Below are 24,910 nucleotides of genomic sequence, written 5' to 3'. Positions count from 1 at the left end.
CTCTATGCTAAAAAACAGTACGTCAGAGAGAGAGAGAGAGGCTATGGAAAGTGGTGGTGAGGGAGTTCATGGAGGAGGATATTGGGGAGGACAGCGTCAAAAAATAACTGCGTAATGGCCACCCCAAGAGCTCGAGCCGGTTACATGTCCTTTTTGGTTAAATTGATATCTCCAAAGTGCTCACATACTCGTTCAACGTGAAAGTGTTATCAAAGTTATCTAAATAAAAGAAATCGACAAATTAAAACGGGGCAGGAGAAAAAAAATGGGTGTTAACAGTTAATAACCCCCCCTCCAAGAAATGAAGAAAAAAAAAAGCTCAAGAGGGCACGCATTCTGTGCACGCTCTCTAACGAAACCAGAGGACATTTCAGATTGTTCCTAATAAATGTGCGGGAGAAAAAAAATCATATTCTATGTCCTTCTTAAGCCCCGTTGTTGTAAAATCCGCGTGAATTTGGGAGACGTCATAGTCTTCGCTCGGTGTTCACTACCCGGCTGAAACCGGCGAGTCGAAAAGAGGACAGAAATGCCCTTCATGCGAGGCAACATAAAGTGACCAGAGGGCGTGGGCGCGGAGTCGCTTCCCACACACGGGAGCTCAGGGCTGCTCCTGCTCGCGCGCGCCTCATCCCTCTCTGTCCGACCGGAAGTGACGCGCCTTCACCTGCTGCTGCCGCCTTAGGCTATCCTGTTGTTGGAGTTGGCAGCGGCCGCTTGGGAGCGAGTACGCGGATCCGTCGCCTGCCCCTGCTTCTCGTTCCAGCCACCGCCTTTAGGATGGGGATCCCAGCCCATCTGCTTCCCTTGGCGGCTTTGCTGCTGGTTGGAGTCGGTGAGTCCGAGCGCTCATGGGGTGACCTGGGAGGAGCCGCGGGCGGTTGGTGCTGGTGCGCAATCCCGCACAAAGCGAGTGGCGCTGCCGACGAGGAAGGTGGTACATACAGTGGTCAAACTCCAGACCCGTTTACCGATGTGGTGCCCCACGGCTGACGCTCCCCATAACTTTTTTTTTTTTTTAACTGCACCTATCCCTCGCTGCACCCGGCCATGAAGGCAGCTGTAAAGTTAATGTCTGTGTTCCCCTCGCCCCCGTCAGCCACGCTTTCCTCATCCCGCTCGTCCTCCCTGCTATCCTCAATACCCAGAGCCGATCCCCACGGCTCAGGGCTGCGCCGCTCCTAGTTGCCGGTTGTTATGGTGCCCCTGCAGGTGTCCCAGGGCTTGGCCGTCGCTGGTCATGTTTTTTCCTTCCTGTGTTTGTTCTGGTGGCTGCTTATCTGTTCTGTAGTTTCGCCTTTGGTTTCTGGTTGCAGCCAGGCTCGGCCAGTGGGTGCAACAGTCCCTGGGCGGGCGGCTCTCAGAGGATGTTACTGGCGCATTGTTTATCCTCATCCGTGGCGTGATTGTGAGTCAAGGGAGGGTCTGCTGCTTTTAGAAAGCAAACTTAGTGTGGACACTGGTGAGGTCTCATAGCTGTGTTGCGAGACCAGTTGTGTTGTCTGATCCACACCCGTTTTTTGTTAGCCAATATAATTTCTTACCTTACCCCGACAAAAGCACACAGTTAAACTCCAGGGCTATTTTGCTTTTAAGAGAAGCTGATGGAAACATAAACTATGTGTCGGTAGCACCGAAGCCATTGCTTTTTATCTTTGTATAGTGATTTTTACGTCACAGTGTAACAGTAACCTACTTTTTATGATCACCTGTTTTTTGAAAGGAACATCAAGTTTAAAGCACACCCAAAAAAATGGACACTTGTTTCTAAAAGTGCATGCTCTTCAGTTAATCTAATTTTAATTTGATAATTACATGTGCACGAAGAGCAGTTCTTGTGTATGGACATGGAACATTTCTTACCTGCTTTTGATCTTCCCATTGCTGCTCAATGTGAGTTGCATTCTTCTACCCACAAGACTGTGCCCCCCCTCCCCCAATCCACTCCAGGCAATCATGTTTTAGAATACCTTTGATACACGTTGTCTTCAGTCATAGCATATTCTCTGCACTCCTAGCATATTCTCTGCACTCCCTACCTATGGCATGACCGTTTGTTGAAGAAGAAAAACAATCTAACTTAAACAGGATGGCATTTTGTGTTTCAAGATACTTTCATTGTTCAACTTGTGTCTTTTAAATAAACGGAGATCCACCCCCCCCCCCTTCGTTACCCAGTTGTGCTGTTTACTTCTTTAATCTCGATGTTTCCTCATGTACCTTCTCAGAATACCATTGAAAGAACTGCATATTTATTTGTAAAACGCCCCACCCTAATGGAAGAGACCGTGAGAGTGACGTGCAGAAGTCCCGTAAAGCTCCTGTTTTGACAGTCTCGCTTGGAACTCTCATCTCCCAGATTTTTTGCAGTAGGAGTCACTCGGCTCTTTTAGCCTCAGGATGCTAAAAACATGCGGATCCTCGCTCGTCGTTGTTATTAATACTTAGTGGCACACCACACCCTACCATTTTACCAGGTCCGCTTTTTACTAAACAATAAATGTCAACTCGCCAACGTGACTCCTGCAAACGAGCGCCCAAGCTTGGCAGCACATGTTTAATTTTATCAGGAAGTTTATTATAGTGTCCCGCTAGTTGAGAATGTGGGCACTTCTTGACTGCATACATTTGTGTTTCTAAAGTAGATGAAGTTGTGCATTTGAGTCCTAAAATTGCTGACCCATCCGCTCTCGATTGTGGACTTTGTTGCCTCTGTATTTATGACTCACGTGTTTACTCTTGATCAGTGCGGATGGCAAGATTATTCCGTGTCGGGTGACCTTAAGTTCCCGGACATATATGCACGATCAGTGATCGGAAATGCAGTTTTACAAAGTTTCGCCCGAGATTACGAACTGAGTTGTGTAACAAAAAAATGTTTATTTTAAAGACCTGGTTATATGTTTATAACCTGCTGTTCGGTTTTATTTCGGCCTGTGTGATGCCAATTGTTGAATTTCCCCTCTGTTGAGTGGTGTTTGGAAATCGACGTAAACGGGTGATGGGTTGTCTTTTCTTGTTTTCTGAACCTTGGTTTTGTTTACATAGGCGGGTTGGTTCTTTTATAGTATGCTACATAACACATTATTTCCGTGAGGCAGTACTTTATTGATTGCAATAAACATGGGTTTTTCCTCGTAAGGCTCTCCTGCCTGGGCGGTATTTGATTTTTTTTCCTGCCTCATTTATCAAATTTAGACCTCTGCAGTAATGTCTATTTAAATAGCGGACTCTTGTGCTTTCTAAATGTTGAGCAAAGAATCCATGGACGAACTCCAAACATTAAACTTTTTCAGCTGTGGGCACACTTTACAGTTTGTAGATGATGATGAACCTTTCCAGAAGAGTGTTTGAGTTGGCACAGCAAGAAAACCATTCCAGTTTTAGTTGGAATGGTTGACGGGTTCAACTAGTTGAACCACTTCAAGCTCTCTGTTCCTCGGTTGTGTAATTGTAGTAGACTATTCCCTGGGGATTCATCTGGCGCACTGTCACCCGTGTGCCTTCATTTCCCATTACTGCTGGCCATTGGTTTGTTTGTATTTGCTTAAATGTGAGTGAGCACATCCACGTTATTAAAGCTAATCGCTGCGAAGGAATATTATTTTCTAGACTTCAAGCTGTTTACTGAGATGAAATGCATTGAGTTGCTGATCTATGTCACTGTTCAGCCTAATTTGATGATCACAAGTTTATGCAAAGAGCATGAACTCTGCATAAAACAAAGTTGCAGTAAGACTTCCATTTGTCACGTACACTAAATTTACACCTAATTAACCTCGCAGTGTAATGGGATTATGCAGGTTTTGACTTTTTAGAACTGGGTGTTCAGTTTGGCGAGGTCTTTTTAAACTTTTTCGTCGCTCCGTCCAAAACGAAAAGCTTAGGTTGAAACATATTAGCAGTACTTTCTCAATTTATTTCATTTTATTGAAATCACTTATAAAGCGCACTTTCACCTTCTAGGTATACAGGCACAAAGAGCCTATATGTAAACTAAGTCCATGCTACTAATGTGGGTGGGCAGCTGTGATCCTAGTGTTACACAAGAAAGAGCCACATTTTTAGGGATTTTTTTTACGTGTAGTAGATCCGTTAGAGATCTTAAAGCAACAAACAGGGAGCTTATTCCAAAGCTGAGCCGCTGTGACCATAAAGGCTCGACCGCCCTATTGTGTTTTTTAAAACCTAATTTTGCAACACAGTTGAGGTTTGCAGTTGCTGAAGAAAGGCATCTTCCAGGTACATGCTTTTGTATCCTTCTTTGTAGAGGCAGGGGGCCTTTTCCCTGAAGTGCTTTGAAAACTATGAAGAACGATTTAAAGGCTATCCTCTGATTTATTAGAAGCCAGTGCTGTTCATTCATGACCCTGGAGGCAGATGATCTCCTTTGCCTATTCAAAGGTAACTTCGTGGCTGAGGCCATGGCTCGATGCAGTCTTTTTAGTAGGTATTCCGGTACTTTGAGTAGCAGTGTGTTACCACAATCAAGCTTACTAAGTATCACGCTTTGCACAATCATGGTTTTTGCATGGGGGGGCCACATTGGTAAAAGTGTCCCTAAACCTTGGAGAAGAGCAAAGCAGGTGCCTGCCACTTTGTTGACATGACTCTCCAAGGATAACTTATCAGAGGTGACTTCTAAATTGCACACCATGTCTGAGGATTTTTTTCTCTCCAGTTAATACTTTTATTTTACTTACAGTTTACTTAATACTGTTACTACTACTTAATGAGTTGTAGTCAGCATTTAAAAAAAATTGTTCTGGGAGTATAAAGTGCCACCAAACCAACCAAGACTGCTCATCTTTTCTGTCACTTAATGCTTATGCAGTATGAAAAGGCTATTTCTCACAAACTTTCATCAGCTCATTTCGTCTAATAAGCTTGCAAGATATATTAAGTTGTTGTCCCTCTGTGATGGCTTGATATACAAAGTTATTGCGTATTTCATTTTGCCCTCAGTGTCATGGGTGCCCTAGTTCATACAGTCATACCAGTACATTTCCTTAGCGCCAAGAAATACCTACATAAACCTCTGAAGAAGAAAGGAAATCAGACGGACACTGTCCACTCAATGCTTTGGGCTTTTCTCATATGGGTGTTGGGGGAGGGTTTGAAATCAGGACAGTCTTACAGGAGAACTTCTTGCAGTGTGTAAATTAGGAAGAATATCCTGGTGAAATATATTGTTTGTATCAGTGTTAGCTACACCTCAACAAAATACCAGCTCCTGTGAAAAGCAGCGAGTCTTCTAAGACCCCCAATGCTACCCGGTGGCAGGGTCCCACCTCTAATTCACCTTGGGTTCGTTACCAAAATAATGAGGCAAGCGCTGGCAACTGGAAGACCAGAAAAAAGTTTATTACTCTTAAGAGGAGACCACGTCAACTGCAGACACCGGGATATCTCAGGGAGGTGTTCTGCTGGCATCTCCTTTTGGCTCTTCCTTTTATACAGGTTTGGCCCAATGTATTTGTTTAATTTATCATGGTTACAAGCTTGGAGTCTCCGCCCCGGGCAGGTTGTCACCCAAGCCCAACATTGTTTTCTCGACATGGTTATACAAGCCCAACATTAATTCTCCTCCCACCCAGGTCAAAACAGACAATTTAATCTTGCAGCTGGACCTTGCTTTAGGGTCTAAAACACGTGAGGCCGGCCAGATCTAAGAGTCCGTTCTGTTGATAAAAACAGGTCCCTTTGTTGGCAAAAACAAGTCTTGCTGTGTGCAGTGCAATAAACCATGTTTGCAAGAGTCTGTTTGGTATTTTAAACCTGTTTGTGTAGGAATGTCCATGGGTTTGCCTGTAAACAGAGATGAGAGGAAAAACGAGTTTGTGGCAGCAGGTGGTGTTGATGTTTGTCGTGGCAATAGTTTATAGCCCCCAACTCACATACCAGGTTGGTCAGAGGGATGCGAGTAAGGGCAGGGTGAAACGAAGGTGACCAACGGAATACAAAATGTCTGTGGTCGGTCAGAGTGACTGCAGTTTATGTGCACGTAGGATCTTCCATCAGACAAGATGACACAGATAATGTTCATGATTGTCGTTTTGCTTTTAACAGTCGCCCCTTTGAACATAACTAGCCAGCTTGTCAGTCTATTTCGATCTCCATAATTTCCTGTATCTCTTGTTCATACATTATTCTAATTTTTGTTAGCTGAGTGACCATAGTCTTAGGGCGCAAGGTACTTATGCAAAGAGAACACAAAGGTGGCATACAGTGTACACCCAAACAACAACGACATACTGCCAATACTGGTACCAAGAGAAACATTGATATTTTCCAACCCCAGTCCTTCAAGATGCCCCAAAGCCAACTTCCAATTGTCCAAGTCTCTGATCCTTGATGAATTTCTGAAGACAGTCTGTGGAGATGTTCGATTGCTTCATAGACAGAGTGTGAATTATCAGGGATGTATATGCAACAACTGGCACCGATGATGCGACATGCTCCTCCATGGTCCGCTAGTACCACGTCCAGGACCATGCGGTTTTGTAGGACCACCAGACGGACCGCTTGAAGCTCGGCAGTGTTGTTGGTGAGGATGCCAGCTGTGACGTTCAGGGCTGTTTCTACCTCTTGAGACAGATGTCTGATGGCTCAGCTGTTTGCCATCGGACCCCATAGCGGGACGAGCCCTTTTGCTGCATCGAGGAACTGTGATGCGTCAGAGTCTGCTTGATCAGTGTCTTTAGAATACTTTTCTCGATGATGCTCTGCAGGGGCTGTGTAGGTTGGTGGCAAAACAAAGACGATGTAGCACGTGCCCCCCAAGTTTCTTGGGAGCCAGGTGTAGGCTTTGGTTCCACAGACAAAGTACATATTGGGTGATGCAACAAAGGCTGGAGGGTTGGCAGTGTTCAAAGTCCATACAATGTTACAAGTGCTGTGACCCACATTCTTAGTCCCAGGGCCTTCAATGCAAACAAGGCCAGAGACGTTCACCACAGATGGGGCCACAGTCAGTGTTGCAGCAGTTCATTTCTTCAGTTAGGAAAATGTGGCTCTGACAGGATTATTGAACACTTGTATTTCCACTCGTTCTTTGGAAGGGACATTCATTGGGAATGTCGCATTGGAGGTGTGAGGGCAAAGGGAGCGGCTGTTCTTCCTGTTTTGTTTAGCCAGAACTCGTTGCAGAACTGAGCGATTGTCCCATCGGAAGTGGCATTGTCTTTGTAACTTTCTTGTAGGAGCATCATCCAGGCAAGGCAAGATCCGTTAACAGAAAAGGGTGATGGAATGAAAGGGATGGAATGTTCAGTGGCATGTGGTAGCAGCCCACAGACCCAACAGTTGGTGGCATTGGTGGCAAGATTGTGCTGGTGCAGCATCTGTACGAAATAATTATTCCAGAACTCTTTGCGTCGTTCTCGGAGATGTGGCGACAGTGATACCAGGTAGTGTTCTTTCTTGGTGATTGGTTGCATGGTTGGTGACAATGTTCTGTATGCAGGTGCATCCTCTTCAATGATTCAGAGTGTGGCCATTAGCAGGAGGCAGGTGAGAAATGCGGCTACAAGTGCAATTGTCTTTTTACTTTGTATTGTATGCTACCAGTCTTGGTGTCTTTGCGGTGGCTTTGCAGGTGTTCCATTTCTTCCATCATCTTCGAGGAGCTCACCAACTGTTAGGACCACAGACTTATGTCTGGTTCCTTTGCCTGATAGCGTTGTTTGGCTGTGCTACCAATCTGAGACTCTGAATCAGTTAGTGGCCTTGTTGTTGGAGCTCCCCCTTTTCGTCGATCTTAGGTTGTACCCTTCCTTGGATGGCACCGTGGGGTCGGGAAATTCAGACAGTTGGAGGGTGTCTTCTGGTGGGTAGCAACTCAGAGCTGGTCGGTCTTTTGCGAGTACTTCCTCTTGCACCTCTGCCTCTTCACAGGTTGCCAGCGTTGGAGGGACATTCTTGCAGTGATGGCCATGCAGCCAGTTTCGTTTTCCTTCCACTCAGAGGGCAGTTTAAGTGGTGATCAGGACTTGCGAGGGGCCCGCCCACCTTGGCTCCAGATTCTTCGTTCTTTGGAAGTTGCAAGCTAGGATGAAGTCCCCAGGCTCTATCACGTGTCCTGGGCCCGTGGATACGTCAGGCAAGGCTTGCTGCACCTGTTGGTGGATAATTGTTAGCTTGTTTGTCAATTTATGCAAATAATCTGACAGTATGTTCGGGACATCGTTAATGGAGGTGGGTCTTGGTGCCGCCCAAATGCTCATAGGCCTGCCGAAGATCACGTCATAAGGGGTCAGTCTGTGTTTGGTTGGGGTGGAGCGCATTGATAGCAATGCCAATGGAAGGGCGTCGGGCCATTTCGACCCGGTCGTGGCAACTATTTTGGCTAGCTTTAGTTTCAATGTTGTATTGTGTCTCTCTACCAGGCCCGCTGATAGGGGGTGGAAGGCGGCATGGAACTTTTGTTTTACCCCCAACCCTTTCAGTATGTTCTGTATCACTTCGGCTACGAAGTGTGGGCCGTTGTCGCTCCATAAAATTCTGCAAAGGCCGTATCGCGGGAAGACTTCTTTGAACAATACTTTTGCAGTGGCTATGGCAGTATTGTCGCAGGTGGGATATGCCTCCACCCATTACCACTCCAAAACCCCAGTGGTACTACTGTCCCCTTCCCTGGGTTGTGTTGTAGGCAGACTATACATTATTGTACTAGGCGTTTTTCAGATTCTGCTATCTTGACATTATGCCATATTCTGGTGATTAGTTTAATCATGGGGATGGAGCCTATGTGTGCTGGTAAATGTGCCATGGTCAATATGGGGACTAGATAGGCATTGGGTAACAGCCATTTATTCCCGTCTTTAGTTCTCCAGCAATTTTCCTCGTCTTTTAGTCCCACCCTTTCCCACTCGGTCAATTCGTCTTGTGTGCCTGTCGTCTATGTCCCTTACAGTGGTCCTAGCGTCAGTCCATTGTTCAGCTTGTGACATGGTCACATACATTCGTGTCGTAGTTCTGTCTTCTGCCGTGGCTCGGGCAGTAACGTCTGCTAGCGCATTTCCCTGTCCAATGAGATCTGTCACTTGCCTATGTGCATGGCATTTTATCACTGCTAGCTTTTTGGGGAGGAGGACTGCTTCTGTCAAGGCAGGGACTAAATCCCCATGCAGGATGAGTGTACTGTGTGAATTCAGTAACTCTTTCCATAGAATCCTGAAATGGTGGACGACCCCGAAGGCGTATTGGCTGTTGGTGTATATGTTAACTGTCGTACCAGCTGCTAAAATACATGCTCGTGTGAGGGCAATGAGTTCTGCTGCCTGGGCGGAACGTTGGGCAATACGGGCTGTTTCTAGAATGGTTGGGGGTGTGGCGACATCGTATGGAGCGGAGGTGGTGCTGTCGAGGAGCTGGATGCACGAACCATCCACCCATAGTTCTCAATCTGGCTGTAGAAAGGCAGTGTCTCTGAGGTCTACTCTACTCTGTTTGTTCATCGGTTAGTGTCACACAGTCATGTAGTGGAGCCACGTTAGGATCATGTTCAGGCAGGGGTAACAGTGTGGCTGGATTGAGGGTGGTGCATCGCTTTAGGGTAAATGTGCGGTGCTGGCAGGGTCCACTCCTATCCGGTCAGTCGGGCGCTAGTCAAGTGTTGGGTTTTGGTCTGGTTCAGTAGTGTGTCGACTGCATGGGGTACTAAAACAGTGACTGGATTGGAGAGCACTGTCCCTTCGCTCTGGCTTATCGATGCAGCTGCCACTGCGCGCAGGCAAGCTGGCAGCGCTCTGGCTACTGGATCGAGGGTGGCAGAAAAATATGCACAAGGGTGTTGTTTGTGACCAATTGATTGTGTTAGGACAGATAATGCACATCCCTCCCTTTCGTGTGTGTAGAGGAAGAATGGTTTGGAGTAATCTGGGGTACCTAGGACTGGCGCTGAGCAAAGGGCATTGCATAGTTCTTTAACGGCTATCTGACATTCAGGGGTCCAGGGGAGAGGTGGGGGGGATGTCTTTAGCTAGGAGGGAGAGAATGGATTTGACAATGAGGCTAAAGTTCGGTAACCACTGTCTTCAAAACGAGGTGAGGCCTATCAAAGAGCGGACTTGCTTCTAATTTTTGGGGACACAAGAGTCTAGAATTGTCTGGCTGTTGGTACTGATTCTGTCCGGGGTGGTCAAATGTGTTCACTCTTTCTGGCCTTTCCTCGCTTGCTTCACTCGCATACCATACCCTCTCCCATGTCCTCTTCCTCTCTGTCCACTTGATATTTCCCTCGCCCCTCTGCCCCTACCAGCTCCTAACAAAGCCAGACTCCATATTCTTTGCAAAATGCACATTGATCCTGTCCTCGGTCTTAGCGTCCTACATATAATGTTGATGGATTGTTCCTAGGTGGCTGTACTCTAGGGATATTTTGCTGGTTTCCTCCCCTATATTGCTCCCTTCCTGTATTCGCCTCCTGGAGTTGTGCTAACATTACCCTTTCCTTCAAGTCCTTCTTCTTTTTTCCTTTCTGTAGCCCTGTCATTTTAGTTTCTCTGATGCTCGTAGTACTGGGCCGTTTGTAGAATGGCCGCCGGTTTAGATGCTGCCCAACTACTTTCGATGGCTTGTAGTTTCTGGGATACATCTAGCAGTAGTCCTTTGACTTAGTTCTGCACAAATAAGTGGTGTCAGGTTGCGGTGGTCATGTCCTGTCCACTGTTATCGGACAACACAGTTTCAAATCTGGAGAAATATTCTGAGACCTCCTCTTGTGGTTTCTGGTGGCACGCGGTTACTATGGACCAGTCTATCTTTTTCTCTGGGATCAGCGTTTTCACTTTCTGCACTATTTTGTCAGGAAGGTCTAAAATTGCTTTAACTGTTTTTTGACCAGGGTTCCTCTGTTTATCTAGTGTCGAGTTGTTCCCAGGTATGACCAAACAGTTCGGTATGATCTACTTTCCTAATCTGTTTCCACACATCTGCTGGCAAACCTAACCCAAAGAACAAGTCTATGTCGGCAAGTGTCATTATTGTTGATCCCAGAACGGCACCTAGCTCGGTGTAAAAGGCGGTGGGGTTCTTTCGTAAATCTGACATAGATTTACGGAATGTCAAGATGTCCTGTCTGTCCCATGGCTGATACACCCAATTGTAGACCACCTTTCCTCTAGCGTCTTGATGGATATAATGTCATTAGTCCCTTGTCCTCTAGGAGGTACCCAGTAAGGGGCAGCTTCTTTTATTGGCATCATGCTATCTGGTTTTTCCACCGGGGGTCCTGCTATCTTAGTTGTCCTGTCCCTATCTATCTGTCCTTGTTCTTCGAGGTGACGCAATACTTCTAGTGTGGATGAAAATAGTTCTGCAACATCTTTGTCGCTTTCATCTCCGATTTCTAACTTCCTATAGAGAGCCACTAGTCGCTCAGGCCCTACGTCTTGGTACTTCTCTTCATATGCAGTAAGGGTGTGGTAACAGACTTACAATAAAGTATCGTTTGTGGTTTTCAACATAGGAGTCGTATATGTTAGTTACATATTCTTCTGTTTCTTTCCTATCTATGAGGGTTTTAACTATTTTATCAATGCCTGCTCGCTCATTTTTACTTAATCGCGGACCCTGGGCGCTCCTATTTCTTTTGTTCCTACCTCTACTACTGCATCCTTTGATAAGGCATTTGGTGTGGGTGACTCGGTGGGATCAGAGGCTGTGGAGACTGAGGCAATCGTGCCATCCACAGCTATATTTTGGGGGTCCTGGCGTTGTTCTAAGGGATGAGTAGGGGCATAAGGGGGTGGCATGTATATCATTGGGGGACCTAATAATAAATCATCATCTACCCTCTGTTTTACTGGTAACTCTGGGTAAAGAGTTGAGGGCGTTTTTAACAGGGCACTGACCTGATCTTTTTGATTCCTGTTCCTTTTTATCGATTTCCCTTTTCTTTTAGTTCTTTTAACTTTTTACAGGCTTGGTAAGCAGATTTTCGCGTTTCTTAATCTTGTCTAGCTTTCTCTTTTCTTTCGTTGAGCTGCCTCTTTTCGCCATAAACCAAAACTATCAAACATGGCTGGTCTAGCTTTCTTTTTGTGGAGAGCTAATATTAACATTTCTATTTTAGCAGGATCGAAAGATCCGGTCAGTGGTCCTTCCTAGTGTACTTATGCTATAGTTTGCTATAAGCTACGGTGGCTAATCCATATTTTACGTACATGTCCTTGTTAGGGGTGCCTTCCGGCGGTGCCGGATGACTGACCTCTAACAAACAGTCCAGTCCAAAACAATCTAGAGAAAACAGGCTTGACGTATTTAGAGGTCAAAATGAATATCTCAATTAATTTTAGACAAAAAGTCTGCACTACCTGTCCTTCGCTGTCTGCAAAGAGAGAATATTCCTATTCTACATTGTTTGCAAGCAGGGAATGTCTCAAATAAATCAAAAAAGGAATACTAGTATTTCTATCTATCAATTTAAGTAGTTTTTTTCCCGACCTTACCCGGACCGTATGGACAGTTCTTTTTCTTCTTCTTCATGTGTATTCTAAAAATGACCCTATAGGGGCTCCGAGATCTGACGTAGAAACCCGGTATGTCCTAGTTTAAAAACAAGCTAGGCAACACTGGCTATTCTGTTTCATTCCTTGCTGTGTGCCTGCTCAATTAAAACCAACATGTTTCATTCACTTACAAAATTTGGTGGCAATTTTATCAGGGTTAGGGTCAGCGCCTTCATTTGCACCTCGTTTCTCCGTTCATTGTACCGGGTAGTTGCCACTCATCGGCATACCTGCACCCCCGTAGGAGAAACTAATAAACCCCCTGTAAATTCTTTACAGGTATCGTTATGGTCGCTGCAATAGTCAGTCGACTGAGTGCGGGTGTGCGGCCAATGCTTAGTTTCTCCTACGGGGGTGCAGGTATGCCGATGAGTGGCAACTACCCGGGTGAAATAAACATATTTGTTCTCGTGAGGAGGAGCAGTGGTACTGGATACAATGGATCCTGACAGTTGTTACTAATATCAAAGGGTTGCTTCAACTATTTAGTTTATTAAAAATAAGATCTCAGACAGGACTCTGTGGTAATGTTTCTTTAATATAGAACTGTGTGATGCTTATGCTGACATCACAGGAGGTTCCAGAGAAAATCAGTTGTTATGCCGGAGGTTACTGAAGAGCTGTATGTTAAATTCCTAAATAAATAATCTCTACAGTTATACAATTTAAGTGTGATTACTACCCTTTTTATGGCGATGAGGACAAAGGAGCTGCGCAGGGGGCAGAGTGCAGTGAGATGCAGAGTAACCTTCACCCCTGGACAAAAGCGGTAAACTGAGGAATTCTCCTGAAGGAATTCAATGATTGAAAACCGTGAGTTAGAAATATTTTTATACTTGGATGCGAGATATTAACTCATCTACAGAAGCTTGTTCTGCTTTAATGCGTTACAAAGGAGGGGAATGACGAAATACGTGATTTCTTTGGAAAAATCAGTAAGCTCTGGATGACTTTAAAGAAGAAGTTAATTTTTGATTGACCTTGTAGAAAATTACGTTTTTATTTAGGTTTAAAGCATTTTTATTAAAACACAAACATGGGGAAGGGAAGTAGGAGGTCAAGATTACATACAATACAGTGTAAAGAAAAAAGACGAGTGGCAGCAGTGCTGGTCAAAAAGGGGAGGTCGGCGGTCTAGGAGGGGAGGGGAAGACATCAGTTGTAAGGCAATAAGGCAGTGCGCACAACCCTCCCATGTTCCCCAACCAAAGCGCCTAGCGCAATAGCAATCTGTCTACCCCTGCGGGACTTCAGCGGGTACATTAGGTCGTTGGGAAGGCCTAGCAAAACATACGCCGGGAAGCGCGGCAGTTCAATCTCAAAATGTCTATCCACCTCATCCAAGACCTCTTTCCAGTAAGCAGTCAGTACCGGGCAATCCCAAAGAATGTGCGATAGAGTACCCTCCTGTCCGCAGCCCCGCCAACATCCCTTGTCGGTGAGTTTGTGCATTTCATAGAGCCTCTCCGGGGTGTAATACCAGTAGGTGGACACCTTAGTAAAGGTCTCCGTTAGCCCAGTGTGGTACGCAGAGTGCCTCGCCCGATATGCGATCTTGTCCCACTCCTTGTGACTCAGGGTCCTGCCCAACTCTCTATGCCAGCGCTCCCTCCCCGGGTTATGATAGTGAAACGTCGGGGGTTGGAGAAATTTGTACAGATCGGTAATGAGCTTGGCGTCCGAGGTCCGGGTCACTAGCCACCGCTCATAAGGTGTGATTTGACGGGCCGCAACGTCGCGCACTTGGGGTTGGAGAGCTCAGTGGCGGACCTGCATGTAGCGCAATCTGTCTGCCTCCGTCAGGCCAAACTCCTGTCGGAGTTGCTGGAAAGGAAGCACGCCTTCCGGCCTGTAAACCTGAAAAAGTGCCCTGCAACCTGCACTCACCCAGTGGGAAAAAGCTCCCGGCTCTAAGCCCGGAGTAAAGTCCGGGTTACCAACTATGGGCGTAAACGGTGATGGGAAGGTAGTTAATTCGCGGGGCTCGCAAACCGCATCCCACACCCGCAGGGGGACCCGGGTGACAAAGGAGGCGTAAAGATTAGCCGGGCGATGCGCGCGCCGCAGGAATGGAACCTCCTGAAGGGTACGGCCCGCCACCGCCTGATCTTGAAAGAGCCAGTGCTTATCAGATTCCCACCTGCTCCATTCCACCAAATATCGGAGTTGCGCCGCCTGAAAATACTTCCGGAGATCCGGGATACCAAGACCCCCCGCCTCCGGAGCAAGCGTGGAGAGAACCCTCTTCATCCGAGGCCTGCAGCCTTGCCAAACGAAACGGGAGATGTCAGCCTGCGCTTGCTGTATCCAACCCACAGGGGGCTGAAGAGGCAGGGCGCGAAAAAGGTATAGGATCTGAGGCAGCACCGTCATCTTCACCGCTGCGATACGGCCCAGCCACGAAAGCAGGCCCTTGCTCCATCGGCCGAGTTCCTCCTTAATCTTCTTGCTAAGGGAAGAATAGTTAGCATTAACCATTTCAGGCAGCGAAGGCGCTAGCAGGATCCCCAGGTATGGCACCGTGGACGAGGACCACTGCATGGGGAAGAGACGCTGGAGGTCTCTCCTGGTGTCCGCGGCGAGCGACACGTCCAGGGCAGCCGATTTGGCCATATTCATTTTAAAGCCGGCCACGTGTGCAAAGGCGTTCAGTTCCTGGACGCAAGCAGGGAGTGACCTCCTGGGGTCGTCCAGGGTCAGCAGGACATCGTCCGCATAAAGGCTAACAGTATGGGTGTACTGACCCATCTTAACCCCAATAGCGTCCGGATTATCGCGAATCCTCTGGGCGAACGGCTCCATGTAGAGGGCGAACAAGAGTGGCGAGAGGGGGCAGCCCTGTCTCGTGCCGCGCTCAATGACAAAACTACCAGAGCTGTGCCCATTGACCCGTACCGATGCTGATGGTCTTTTATAACAATTGAAGACCATGGTGCGGAACTTCTCGCCGATTCCCAGTTTCCTGAGAACCAGCTCAAGGTACGGCCAATGAACTCTATCAAAGGCCTTCTCCGCATCGACCGACAGCAGCATCCGCTCCCCCGGGATGCGCGAGGCCTTTTCTAATATGTGCGTCACTCTCTTGGTGTTGTCAACTGTTTGTCTACTGGGTACAAAGCCAGCTTGGTCCGCCTCCACCAGGCCCGGTAGGTGCAGTCCAAGCCTGGACGCCAGAATCCCCGTATAGAGCTTAAGATCCACATTCAGAAGCGAAATAGGCCTATACGAACCACACAAGGTCCGATCCTTCCCGGGTTTCGGAATAACCGACACAGTCACGGAAAGAAGGTCCGGCGGGATAGCGCCCGGTTCGGAGAAGGAGTTGAACAGGCGAGCCAGGATTGGTGCCACAGCGGAGCAGAAGGTCTTGTAGAACAAGGCCGTGTAACCATCCGGGCCCGGGGCTTTACCATGTTTCAATCGCGCTATAGCAGAGATGACTTCTTCCACATGGATGTCCCTCTCCAGGTGGTCCGCCTGGGCGGGCTCTAGCACCGGGAGGGTCACAGACTCCAGATAGTCCTCAGCGTCCCTCGGCGAGGAGGGCTCCGCGGCATATAACGCTTCGTAGAAGCTACGGAAGGAGTCCGCCACCTCCGCGTCACCGGAAACAGTAACCCCGTCTGCCCCCACTAGCTCCTTCACCACATTGCGTTGCTGTGCAGCCCTGAGCCGATGGGCCAGGAGCCTACCACAACTGTCCCCGCCCGTGTAAAAGGCATGCTTCAGACGCAACGCAGCATATTCCGCCCGATCTAGGTCCAGCGCAGAAAGGAGTTTCCTCGCCGCCTTCAGCTGCCTCCAAACTCGAGGAGCCCCTGTACGGCGGTGAACCTGCTCAAGTTCCCTGACCTGCGCAGTCAGTTCGTCCCTCTTACTTTGCCGCTCCCTGTTCTCGGCCGAGGAAATAGAGATAAATTCCCCCCTGAGGACCGCCTTCAAGGCTGCCCACTGCGTCGCTTGAGACGTGTCGGAGTTGCCATTGTGGACCAAATAATCCTGAATGACCTCCCCCACTCACTTCACAACCGACTTCTTATGTAGAAGAGTATCACGAAGCCGCCACATCCCTCGAGAGGGGGAGGCCGCCGGCCATGCAAAGACGCCGGAAACCGGCGCATGATCGGACAGGGACAGTACCCCGATGTCCGCCGCCGTGGCGGCTGTGCGTAGCGGGCCACTCACCAGGAGGTAGTCCAACCGCGAATAAGTGCGGTGCGCGTGGGAGAAATGGGAATAGTCCCTATCGGTAGGGTGCATAGCGCGCCAGAGGTCGTGCAGATCCATCTCCGCAATCCGGGCTTGTACCGCGCGGGAAAGCTCCCCCGCCTGTGGGGAGCGCTGTGCAGACCTATCCATAGCCGAGTCGAAGACAATGTTCAGGTCTCCCCCCAAGACAATATGGCGATCGGGCGAGGCAGTGACGTCCACCAACACTGAATCCAGGAAGCGATCCTGGTGATCATTCGGGCTATAAACGGAGCCAACCGTGAAGGCAATACCCCCCAGTCGCATGCGATATGCTAGGAGCCTCCCCTTTTGTTCGGCATATTTGTACAACACCTCGCCCCTGAAGGAGCTAGCTAAAAGAATGGCTACGTCTGCAGTCTTGGTCGCTGCCGAAGAGAAGAATTGGGTGGGAAACTTGGCAGAGCGCAGCCTATGACAATCTTTGGGTAGCAGATGAGTTTCCTGCAGAAGGCATATGTCCGCTTGCGTCCCTTCTAGCAGGGATAGGATCGCTCTGCGCTTCACAGGGTTGTTCAGACCCTTAACGTTAAGGGTCACTACTTTTAAAGATGGCATCTCTCCCGGGGAACTGAAGCGCTGTGTAGCAAGCGAGGGATCAGCGGAGGGGGCGCGTGGGGCAGGCGCGCGGGGAAGGCCAAGACAGGCCACACGTGTGCTTGGGCAATGTCGGACGGGACCCCACCAACAACAAAACAACTCTCAAACCCACCCAAAACCAACCCCTGGCAACGAGCCAAAACCACAAACAAATAAAAACACCCCATTGTCTCAGTCCAGCCCGAACGGGCAAGTCCGTAGAAACCAATCAAGTGGACGTTCAGCCACTCACCTCCAGCCGCTCCCTCCCAACCCCCAGCCCCAACCCAGCATCGTAGAGGCTAAGAATCTCTCCCCCCGGAGTGAAGTTAGGCCGTCAAGGCCACGCCATTGGAGTCAGGCAAGGTCCTGGCCGCCGTTCTCAGAGCTTCCGCCATATCCGCCCTGATGGTAGGGGAATCAGGGCGACTCGCATTCGCTGGTGATTGTCTCCTGGTCGATCTCCGCCGGCTCAGTCTCTCTGAGCGCCTCCATGTGGGCGTCGCGCCGTCTTCTTCCGTGGCCGTGAGTCCCAACACTCCGCAGATGTCTTGGAGGGAGCGCAGCTGGTGTAGCACTCCATTCCATCTAAAGATCAGACGGAAGGGGTGTCCCCAGGAGTAGGGCGTCTCATGTTCCCGCAGAAAGTCTGTGGCAATCCTGAAGGACCTGCGCTTCTGCAGCGTGATGGCGGACAGGTCCTGGTAGAGCGCCACAGGCCGCTCTCTGAAAGTTAAAGGCTGCTTCCTGCGGGCCTCTGCCATGATGCGCTCCTTCAAGGGAAAGTCGGGCAAGAACGCCAGAATGTCCGGAGGGGGTGCTGATGACTGGCGCTGTCGGCCCACTCTATGCGCTCTGTCTATGCGGATCGGGAAATCTGCATCTTCCCCCAAAATCTCCCGGAACATCTCCTGTAGATAGGCCACTAAATCTGTCCCCTCGTCTGCGGACGGGACACCCCGCACCCGGATGTTGTTCCGTCTGGACCTGTTCTCGAGATCCTCAGAGTGGGCCTGGAGCTCGACACACTGCTCCCGGAGGCGGAGAACGTCCTGTTGGAGATGTACTATCTCCTCATCTCGGCGCTGGGCCGCTGCTTCCACCGTGTCAACACGCTCGCCGAGGCCCTCTACTTCCCTGCGCACTTCTCGGACCTCGCTGGCCACTTCCTTCTTTAGTGTCTGGAAGTCTTCCTTGAGGGAGCTAAATAAGTCCTCCATAAAGGACCTCGTGACCGGCGGTTCGCCTCCAGTTGCGTCCGCCGAGGCCCGGGAGGATCCCGGCGACGGTTGTGTTCTGTCCCGCAGCTGCTGGGCCCTGCTGAGCATGTCCGGCAGGGTGCGATCTCCCCTTTTCGAGCCTCCCCTCCCCGTCATCGTGGCTGCTGCAGTGGGCAAGGCTCAGGGCCGGCCGCCGCCGATGCGTCCAGTCGTCCGTGGGCACCAGATGTGGAGACCCCGCCGAAGACAAGGGTGCTGCGTCACAGGCGACAAAATGGCGGCCCAGGCCGGGGCGAGACAGTCGTGGTTCCGACCAGGGTGGCGACCGGGGGCCAAAGTCAGGGTCTCTCTGCGGTGCACCCCTCGGGGAATTAGTTCAGAAGTCAAGGCGAAAGTAGGCACCCGCTCGCCAGAGGCACGGGTGGAGGTCGCCAACTCCAGCTCTTCAGGGATAAGATGGCGGCAGGGCGGGGCCAGGGAGAGCGGCTCGGGCCGGCGAGACCACCGGCGGTCCCCGGGGCACAATAATCAGGGAAAGTCCGCAGCCAATGTCCCACAGTTGCACCGGAGGGCCCACTCAGGCCGGCTGCCGTGTGGATGCCTCCGGCCTTCGCCACCAGATCCGGGGTCCGCGCCGCACCATGCACCGTCGTCGGTAGTGAAGGGCCAAAGCGCCAGCTAAAGTCCAAAGTCCGCTGTGCATCGGCGACACCGGTCGTGTAGGCTTCGGCCGGAGGGCTCCGTTATTCCTTGGAGCGCAGCAGGTCCGATCCCTCGGGATCGCCAGCTTTCAGCACCAGGCCCAGCCGAGGCACCTGGACAGCACTGCAATTCGCTCCGCCTCCTAGGCTCTCCTCCGTGCTCCGATCTTTGAGCAAACTTTCGAGGTACTTCCTCCGGGGCGATAGGAGTCAAAGTAGGATCAATATGTGCACCAGGAACTCCGGCACAGTCCTCTCACCCGCAGGGCAGCTGCGGGGGGAGAGAAGCGCAGAAAACGGGGCTCGAGCTGAGCCGGGCCGGAGGAGCTACGGGAGGAAGCGTCCGCTCACCCCGCCATCTTGGCCACGCCCCCCTACGTTTTTATTTATATTAATATCTCGAGCGTTATTAAAATTAAATGTTCAGCGCGAGAGCGATGCATGAGGTCGAAGCATTAATTGAGCGCTATTAAAAGGGAACATTCGGCGGGAGCACAAACTTTTGCTTGAGCGCTTTATCAAATGTAAACAACTGACGTGTGGACGAAGCTTTGCTAGAGCGTGTCATTGAATAGAACATCCGACGTGAGGACGGAGCATTGCTTGTGCGCATTAGGAAATAAGAGCTCGAGTGCTACTGTGCGCCTTCCTTGAACCTGAAGTATTGCCAGTCCATAGATTTACCGCAAATACTTATAACTTATACACAATGAATTCTTCATAAAAATGTACTGTAACTCAACAAAAGGCTCCATACCTTACCTTTCATCGGTTATTGCTGGTTGCTCTTCGATTTTTGCTGTGTCACGTCTCTATGATCCTTCTCATAAGGACATGATCATAGAGGGAGGACTAAGGAGTTAAAGGGAAAGGAGAAGTTACAGAACATAGATATAAAGAGAAGACTAAGAAGTGAAAAAGGAGCAAAGATGGCAGATTTCTCTCAGATTTCAGTTTCTTGTTTTATATAATTATTTTAGATTGTTATTTTTATTGAAGGGAAGAGGATCAAATCTTTTGGAAAGTTGTGTGTTTCATCAACAAGTTTGTTGTTTTAGATAGTTAAAGTAAGAATTTAAAATAATTATTTGTTTTAGTTCATTGTGGTAGTTTGTTTCTTTAGTTAGTTGTGGCAGTTTGTTACTTTAGATTTTATTACAGGGATGGCAGAACACGGAATAGCAGCACCACCTAGTTTTTTACCAGTTCCTTGTGAACCAACCATACCTTGGAAAAGGTGGAAAAACATATTCTTTACTTACATGTTGGCAATTTGAGGAGATAAATATGGACCTATAAGAAGGCATGCCATATTGCTGCATCATTTAGGTACTGAAGGTAGAAGAATATTTGATGATCTACCTGAAGTTTTATTGGGAATTGGTGATGGCCAACTGATTGTGTATGATATGTCTCTTAAGATGTTAGAAAAGCATTTTACTCCTAAATTAAGTGTGGTTTTTGAGAGACATAAATTCTTTTGTCGTTCACAAACTCAAGATGAGGACATTATGAGCTATGTAGCTACTTTACGTGGTTTGGCTGTAACGTGTGAATTCCAGGGTTTGATGGAGTCAATGATTCGGGATCAAATTGTTAGATGTACGAAATACAAAAATTAAAGAAAGACTCTTATCTTTGGATCCAACTCTGGAGGAAGCTATACAAATAGCTAAAAGTATGGAAAATACAACAGTTTGGATGAAATAAATTGATGTAGGAAAAGCAAGTATTAAATCGTCATAAAAAAAAGTTGTAGCACTTGATGTACAAGAATTAAAGGTAAAGAAGGAAGTCAAGGTGACAGAAGCTAGTGCAAATAAACAAACTAAAAGAGGAACAATTATATGGTATAGATGTGGTGGCCCGGGACCTATTGCTACAAGTTTTGCTTTTGGGGCAAGAAATTAGATATGTAGAGTTTGTGGGAGGAAGGGTCATTTGGTTAAAATGTGTAGAACAAAAATGTGACCTTCATCAAATGTAAAAGTAGTTGAAAACCTTGAAGAAGTTCGAGAAGACATCATTGTGTCTATTGATGAAATTGATGATGTTGTAACTTGTAATGAATATTCTACTAAGTGTGTGAATTTGAGGAGTAATAAGAATGTGGTGGTGAAAAAAGAGTATTGATAAACTTAAGAAACCACACTGTGCTATTGTCTTGGGAAAGGGTACAGTCAAAGTGTTAGTTGATTCTGGTAGTTTGTTTACTATTGTAGATAACAACAATGTTTTTGAAAAACAACTGAATGGACAAATTGGTGATTTACAAAAATCCGACACAAAAGCAGTCGGGTATGGAGGGAAAAGAATAAGCATTGTTGGGATGATGTGGAGTGATATTGTCTTCAAAGGAAATGCTGTGCATGATAGAGTGTACATATCCGAGGATAGTTACAATTTGTTAGGATGTTGACATCAAAAAGATCTAAATATATTTCTTAATCCCAACAGTTAAGAGCCAGTAATGTTTGTAGAAAAGGTAGATGAGATTGACCTGGAATGGGGTGAAAACCTGAGGTCTTCATTTCCTCATGTGTTTACGGATAAGTTAGGTTTGTTTAAGGGTTTCACACACCGTATCATTTTAAAAAGAAATGCAGTTCCAGTAGTGCAAAGAGTAAGACCCATTCCATTGCTGATGAGAGAACCTCTTCAACAGGAACTTTAATGAAATTTTGGAAAATAAGATCATAGAACCTATAAAAGCCTCCGAATGTCTTGCTCCCATTGTGGTTGCCCCCAAGGAAGGGAACAAGATTCGCTTATGCATCGACCTGAGCGATCTAAGTAGATGCACCTGGGTTGATCGGCAACCTCTTCCTAATATCGGGGAGATGTAGAGGTCAATGAGTGGTGGTAAAAGTCTTTTCTGTATTTGACATGTCTGCTGCTTACCATCAGGTAAATTTACACCCAGAATCAAGAGCATTGACATCTTTTGTTACACCACTTGGTGCCTTTAGATATTGTATGTCGTTTAGACTAGCATCCGCCTCAACGGTGTTCCAAAGGATAATGCACAATATTTTCAAAGGAATGGAAACAATTCTGTGCTTCCAAGACAATATTCTTGTAGTGGGTGAGTCTTTTGAGAGAAATGATGAACTTTTGAATGAGGTATTGAAGACGATTGCTGAACATGGGATGACTATCAAAAGGGAGAAGTGCCAATTGAGGAAGGAAGAAGTAAATTACTTAGGTCATGTAATATCTGGAAATGGCATTAAACCAAAAAAAAAAACATTGTAGAAGCCGTTGTTGATGCTCCAAGGCCTAATGACAAAGACTTGTTGAGGTCGTTTCTAGGTCTGGCCGAATACTGCTCCAAATCTGTGTCTAATTTTTCTGATATTGTTGAACCAATGAGGGCGTTGCTGAAGAAAGGAATTGAGTTTGAATGGAGTGAATAGTGTGAGTCAGTTTTTAATAGGTTTAAAGACTCATTGGTTCACGCACCCACTCTGAGTCACTTTAATGTCAATAGGAAAACTATCCTAACAACGGATGCTAGCAATGTGGGTTTAGGTGCTGTATTAACCCAAAATGTGGATGATGAAGAAAGAATAATTGGTTATGCGTCACGTCGTCTGCAAGGAGCTGAAAGATCTTATTCTGCCATAGAAAAAGAGGCCGTGGCTTGTTGGTAGGGAATGAACCATTTTAAGTTTTACCTCTGGGGCTACCTTTTATGCTTAAGACAGATCATAAGCCTCTTATACGTTTTCAAGGGTCTAGTGTAACTCCTAGAATTTCCAGATGGCTTTTATCAGTCATGGATATGAATTTCACAATTGACTTTGTAAGAAGAAAGAAAAATGTAGTAGCAGACTGTTTGTCACGTGTGCCGATTGAGGAGGAGGAAAGGATTTCTTTTATGGTTGAAGTGGATGTAACATCAAGTCATACTGGTGGGGAATTGGCTTTGAAGTTTGAAGAATGGAGTAAGTCGTTGGATTGAGATGAGATGTATGAAGGGTTGAAGAGTGCGATAATTGATGGTCAGAGAAATGTTTTGCGTTTGAATGAGGATTTGAAGCAATACATCAAAGTAAAAGATCAGTTGAGTATCCAGTCTGAAAGTTTTGAGGTGCAATCTGACAGTTCCACCTAAGATGGAGGTTAATAAAACTTGTACACGAGGGACATCTAGGTAGGAACATGAGCAAGAGAAGATTGAGGCAGAGTTTCTGGTGACCTGAAATGGACAAGGAAGTCGAGGAAGTTGTCAAGAATTGCCATGCCTTTAGAAATAGTGATAAATGCAAGATTATTCATGAGCCTCCATTGGAGTGTGTGAAGGTTCCGGATCGTCCATGGGAGAAGTTAGCATTCGACAATTTAAGTCCAATTGAAAGGCTTGGAATTAGAAATAGATACTTAATTGTTCTAGTAGATTATCAGAGTAAGTGGTTTACTATCAAGCCTGTGGAGAATATCACGTCAGTGAAAGTGATTGAATTTCTCAAAGAAGTATTTTTAGAAGAGGGGATTGCCAGAACATTGGTTACTGACAATGGTGTGCAATTGGTTTCCAGTGTGATGAGGGAATTTCTTGAAGGTTTGGGAATCGGTCATGCTAGAGTAGTTTTGTTTAGACCACAGGCCAATGGATTGGTTGAAAGGGTCAATAGGATAATTGTGGACAATATTCAATTATCCTTAGCCAATGGACTAATGTGGAGAGAGGAGTTGAATAAGATGATGTGGGCACTTTGTGTGACTTCTCAAGCTGTTACTGGCGTTTCCCTGTTCATTGCCCTGAAGGGCAGGGAACCTGCAACTAAAGAGTCTCCTATATGGTTGAGGAGGAAAAGTCAAGTTTGGGTAGATCGTGAGTGTGTTACTGAAAGAATTAAGGAGTCTCAGGAACGTAACAAGGAAAGTTATGATAAAGGGAAGGGTGTGAAAATTGTTAAGATAGAAAGTGGAGATAGGGTTGTAGTGAGACAGGCTGGATTTGTCAGAAAAGGAGAGAGCAAGTATTCTCCACCTCTTGGACTGATTGAGGTGATGGGATCTGTGGTGAAATTGGATGTTGGAAGAGTATGGAGTGTAGGTAATGTGTGTAGGATCAATCCTCATTTTTCAGAATAGTGATTTCATTTGAATCAATGTTTTTCTGTTTTTCTTCCTTGTGTAAAATTCATGTTTGTTGTATTTATTATATTGTGATTGCATTATATTTTTACTATTTGTAAAATTAACGATTGTAAGGGGGATATGTGTGGTAATGTTTCTTTAAGATAGAACTGTGTGATGCTTATGCTGACCTCCCATGATCCAGAGAAAATCAGTTGTTATGCTGGGGGTTACTGAAGAGCTGTATCTTATATTCTTAAATAAATAAGCTCTACAATTATACAATTTAACTGTGATTACTACACACTTCCTGGGTGATGTCACTTTGGTTGGTTCTATTGAGGGTCCTGATGAAGGTGGTGTCCATTTTCTACCTGTACCACCGAAACGCGTCGACCATTGATATTGACCACTGACATTTAGATCCTGCTTATTGCAGTTGGTTTTGTTGGTCAAAGGAGATCAATGCCATTCTGATATCCCCAACTTTCCAAAGTTTATGAATGCAGTATGGATGTGGTTTGAATTACTGTGACTGTATGAGTGAGTGCCTTCTTTTTGGTTG

At 47.1% G+C, this 24,910-nt stretch overlaps 1 protein-coding gene across 2 annotated transcripts in view; it reads left to right on the top strand.

Annotated features, from left to right (window-relative positions):
- The first annotated feature begins 351 nt into the window (after positions 1 to 351).
- CXADR (CXADR cell adhesion molecule) overlaps positions 352 to 24,910 on the top strand; it is a 193,669-nt gene continuing 169,110 nt past the window's right edge. For both annotated transcript variants that reach the window (XM_086934048.1, XM_086934046.1), the window contains exon 1: positions 352 to 835. In XM_086934048.1, the coding sequence (XP_086790174.1) occupies positions 781 to 835 (55 nt within the window). In that variant the 5' untranslated portion in view covers positions 352 to 780. The remainder of the gene's footprint in view (positions 836 to 24,910) is intronic.

The sequence above is a fragment of the Lissotriton vulgaris genome, chromosome 8, assembly GCF_964263255.1.
Source record: "Lissotriton vulgaris chromosome 8, aLisVul1.2, whole genome shotgun sequence".
Classification (NCBI taxonomy): domain Eukaryota; kingdom Metazoa; phylum Chordata; class Amphibia; order Caudata; family Salamandridae; genus Lissotriton; species Lissotriton vulgaris.
Note: the sequence above shows the minus strand (reverse complement) of the source record. Positions and strands in the feature narration are given on the sequence as shown.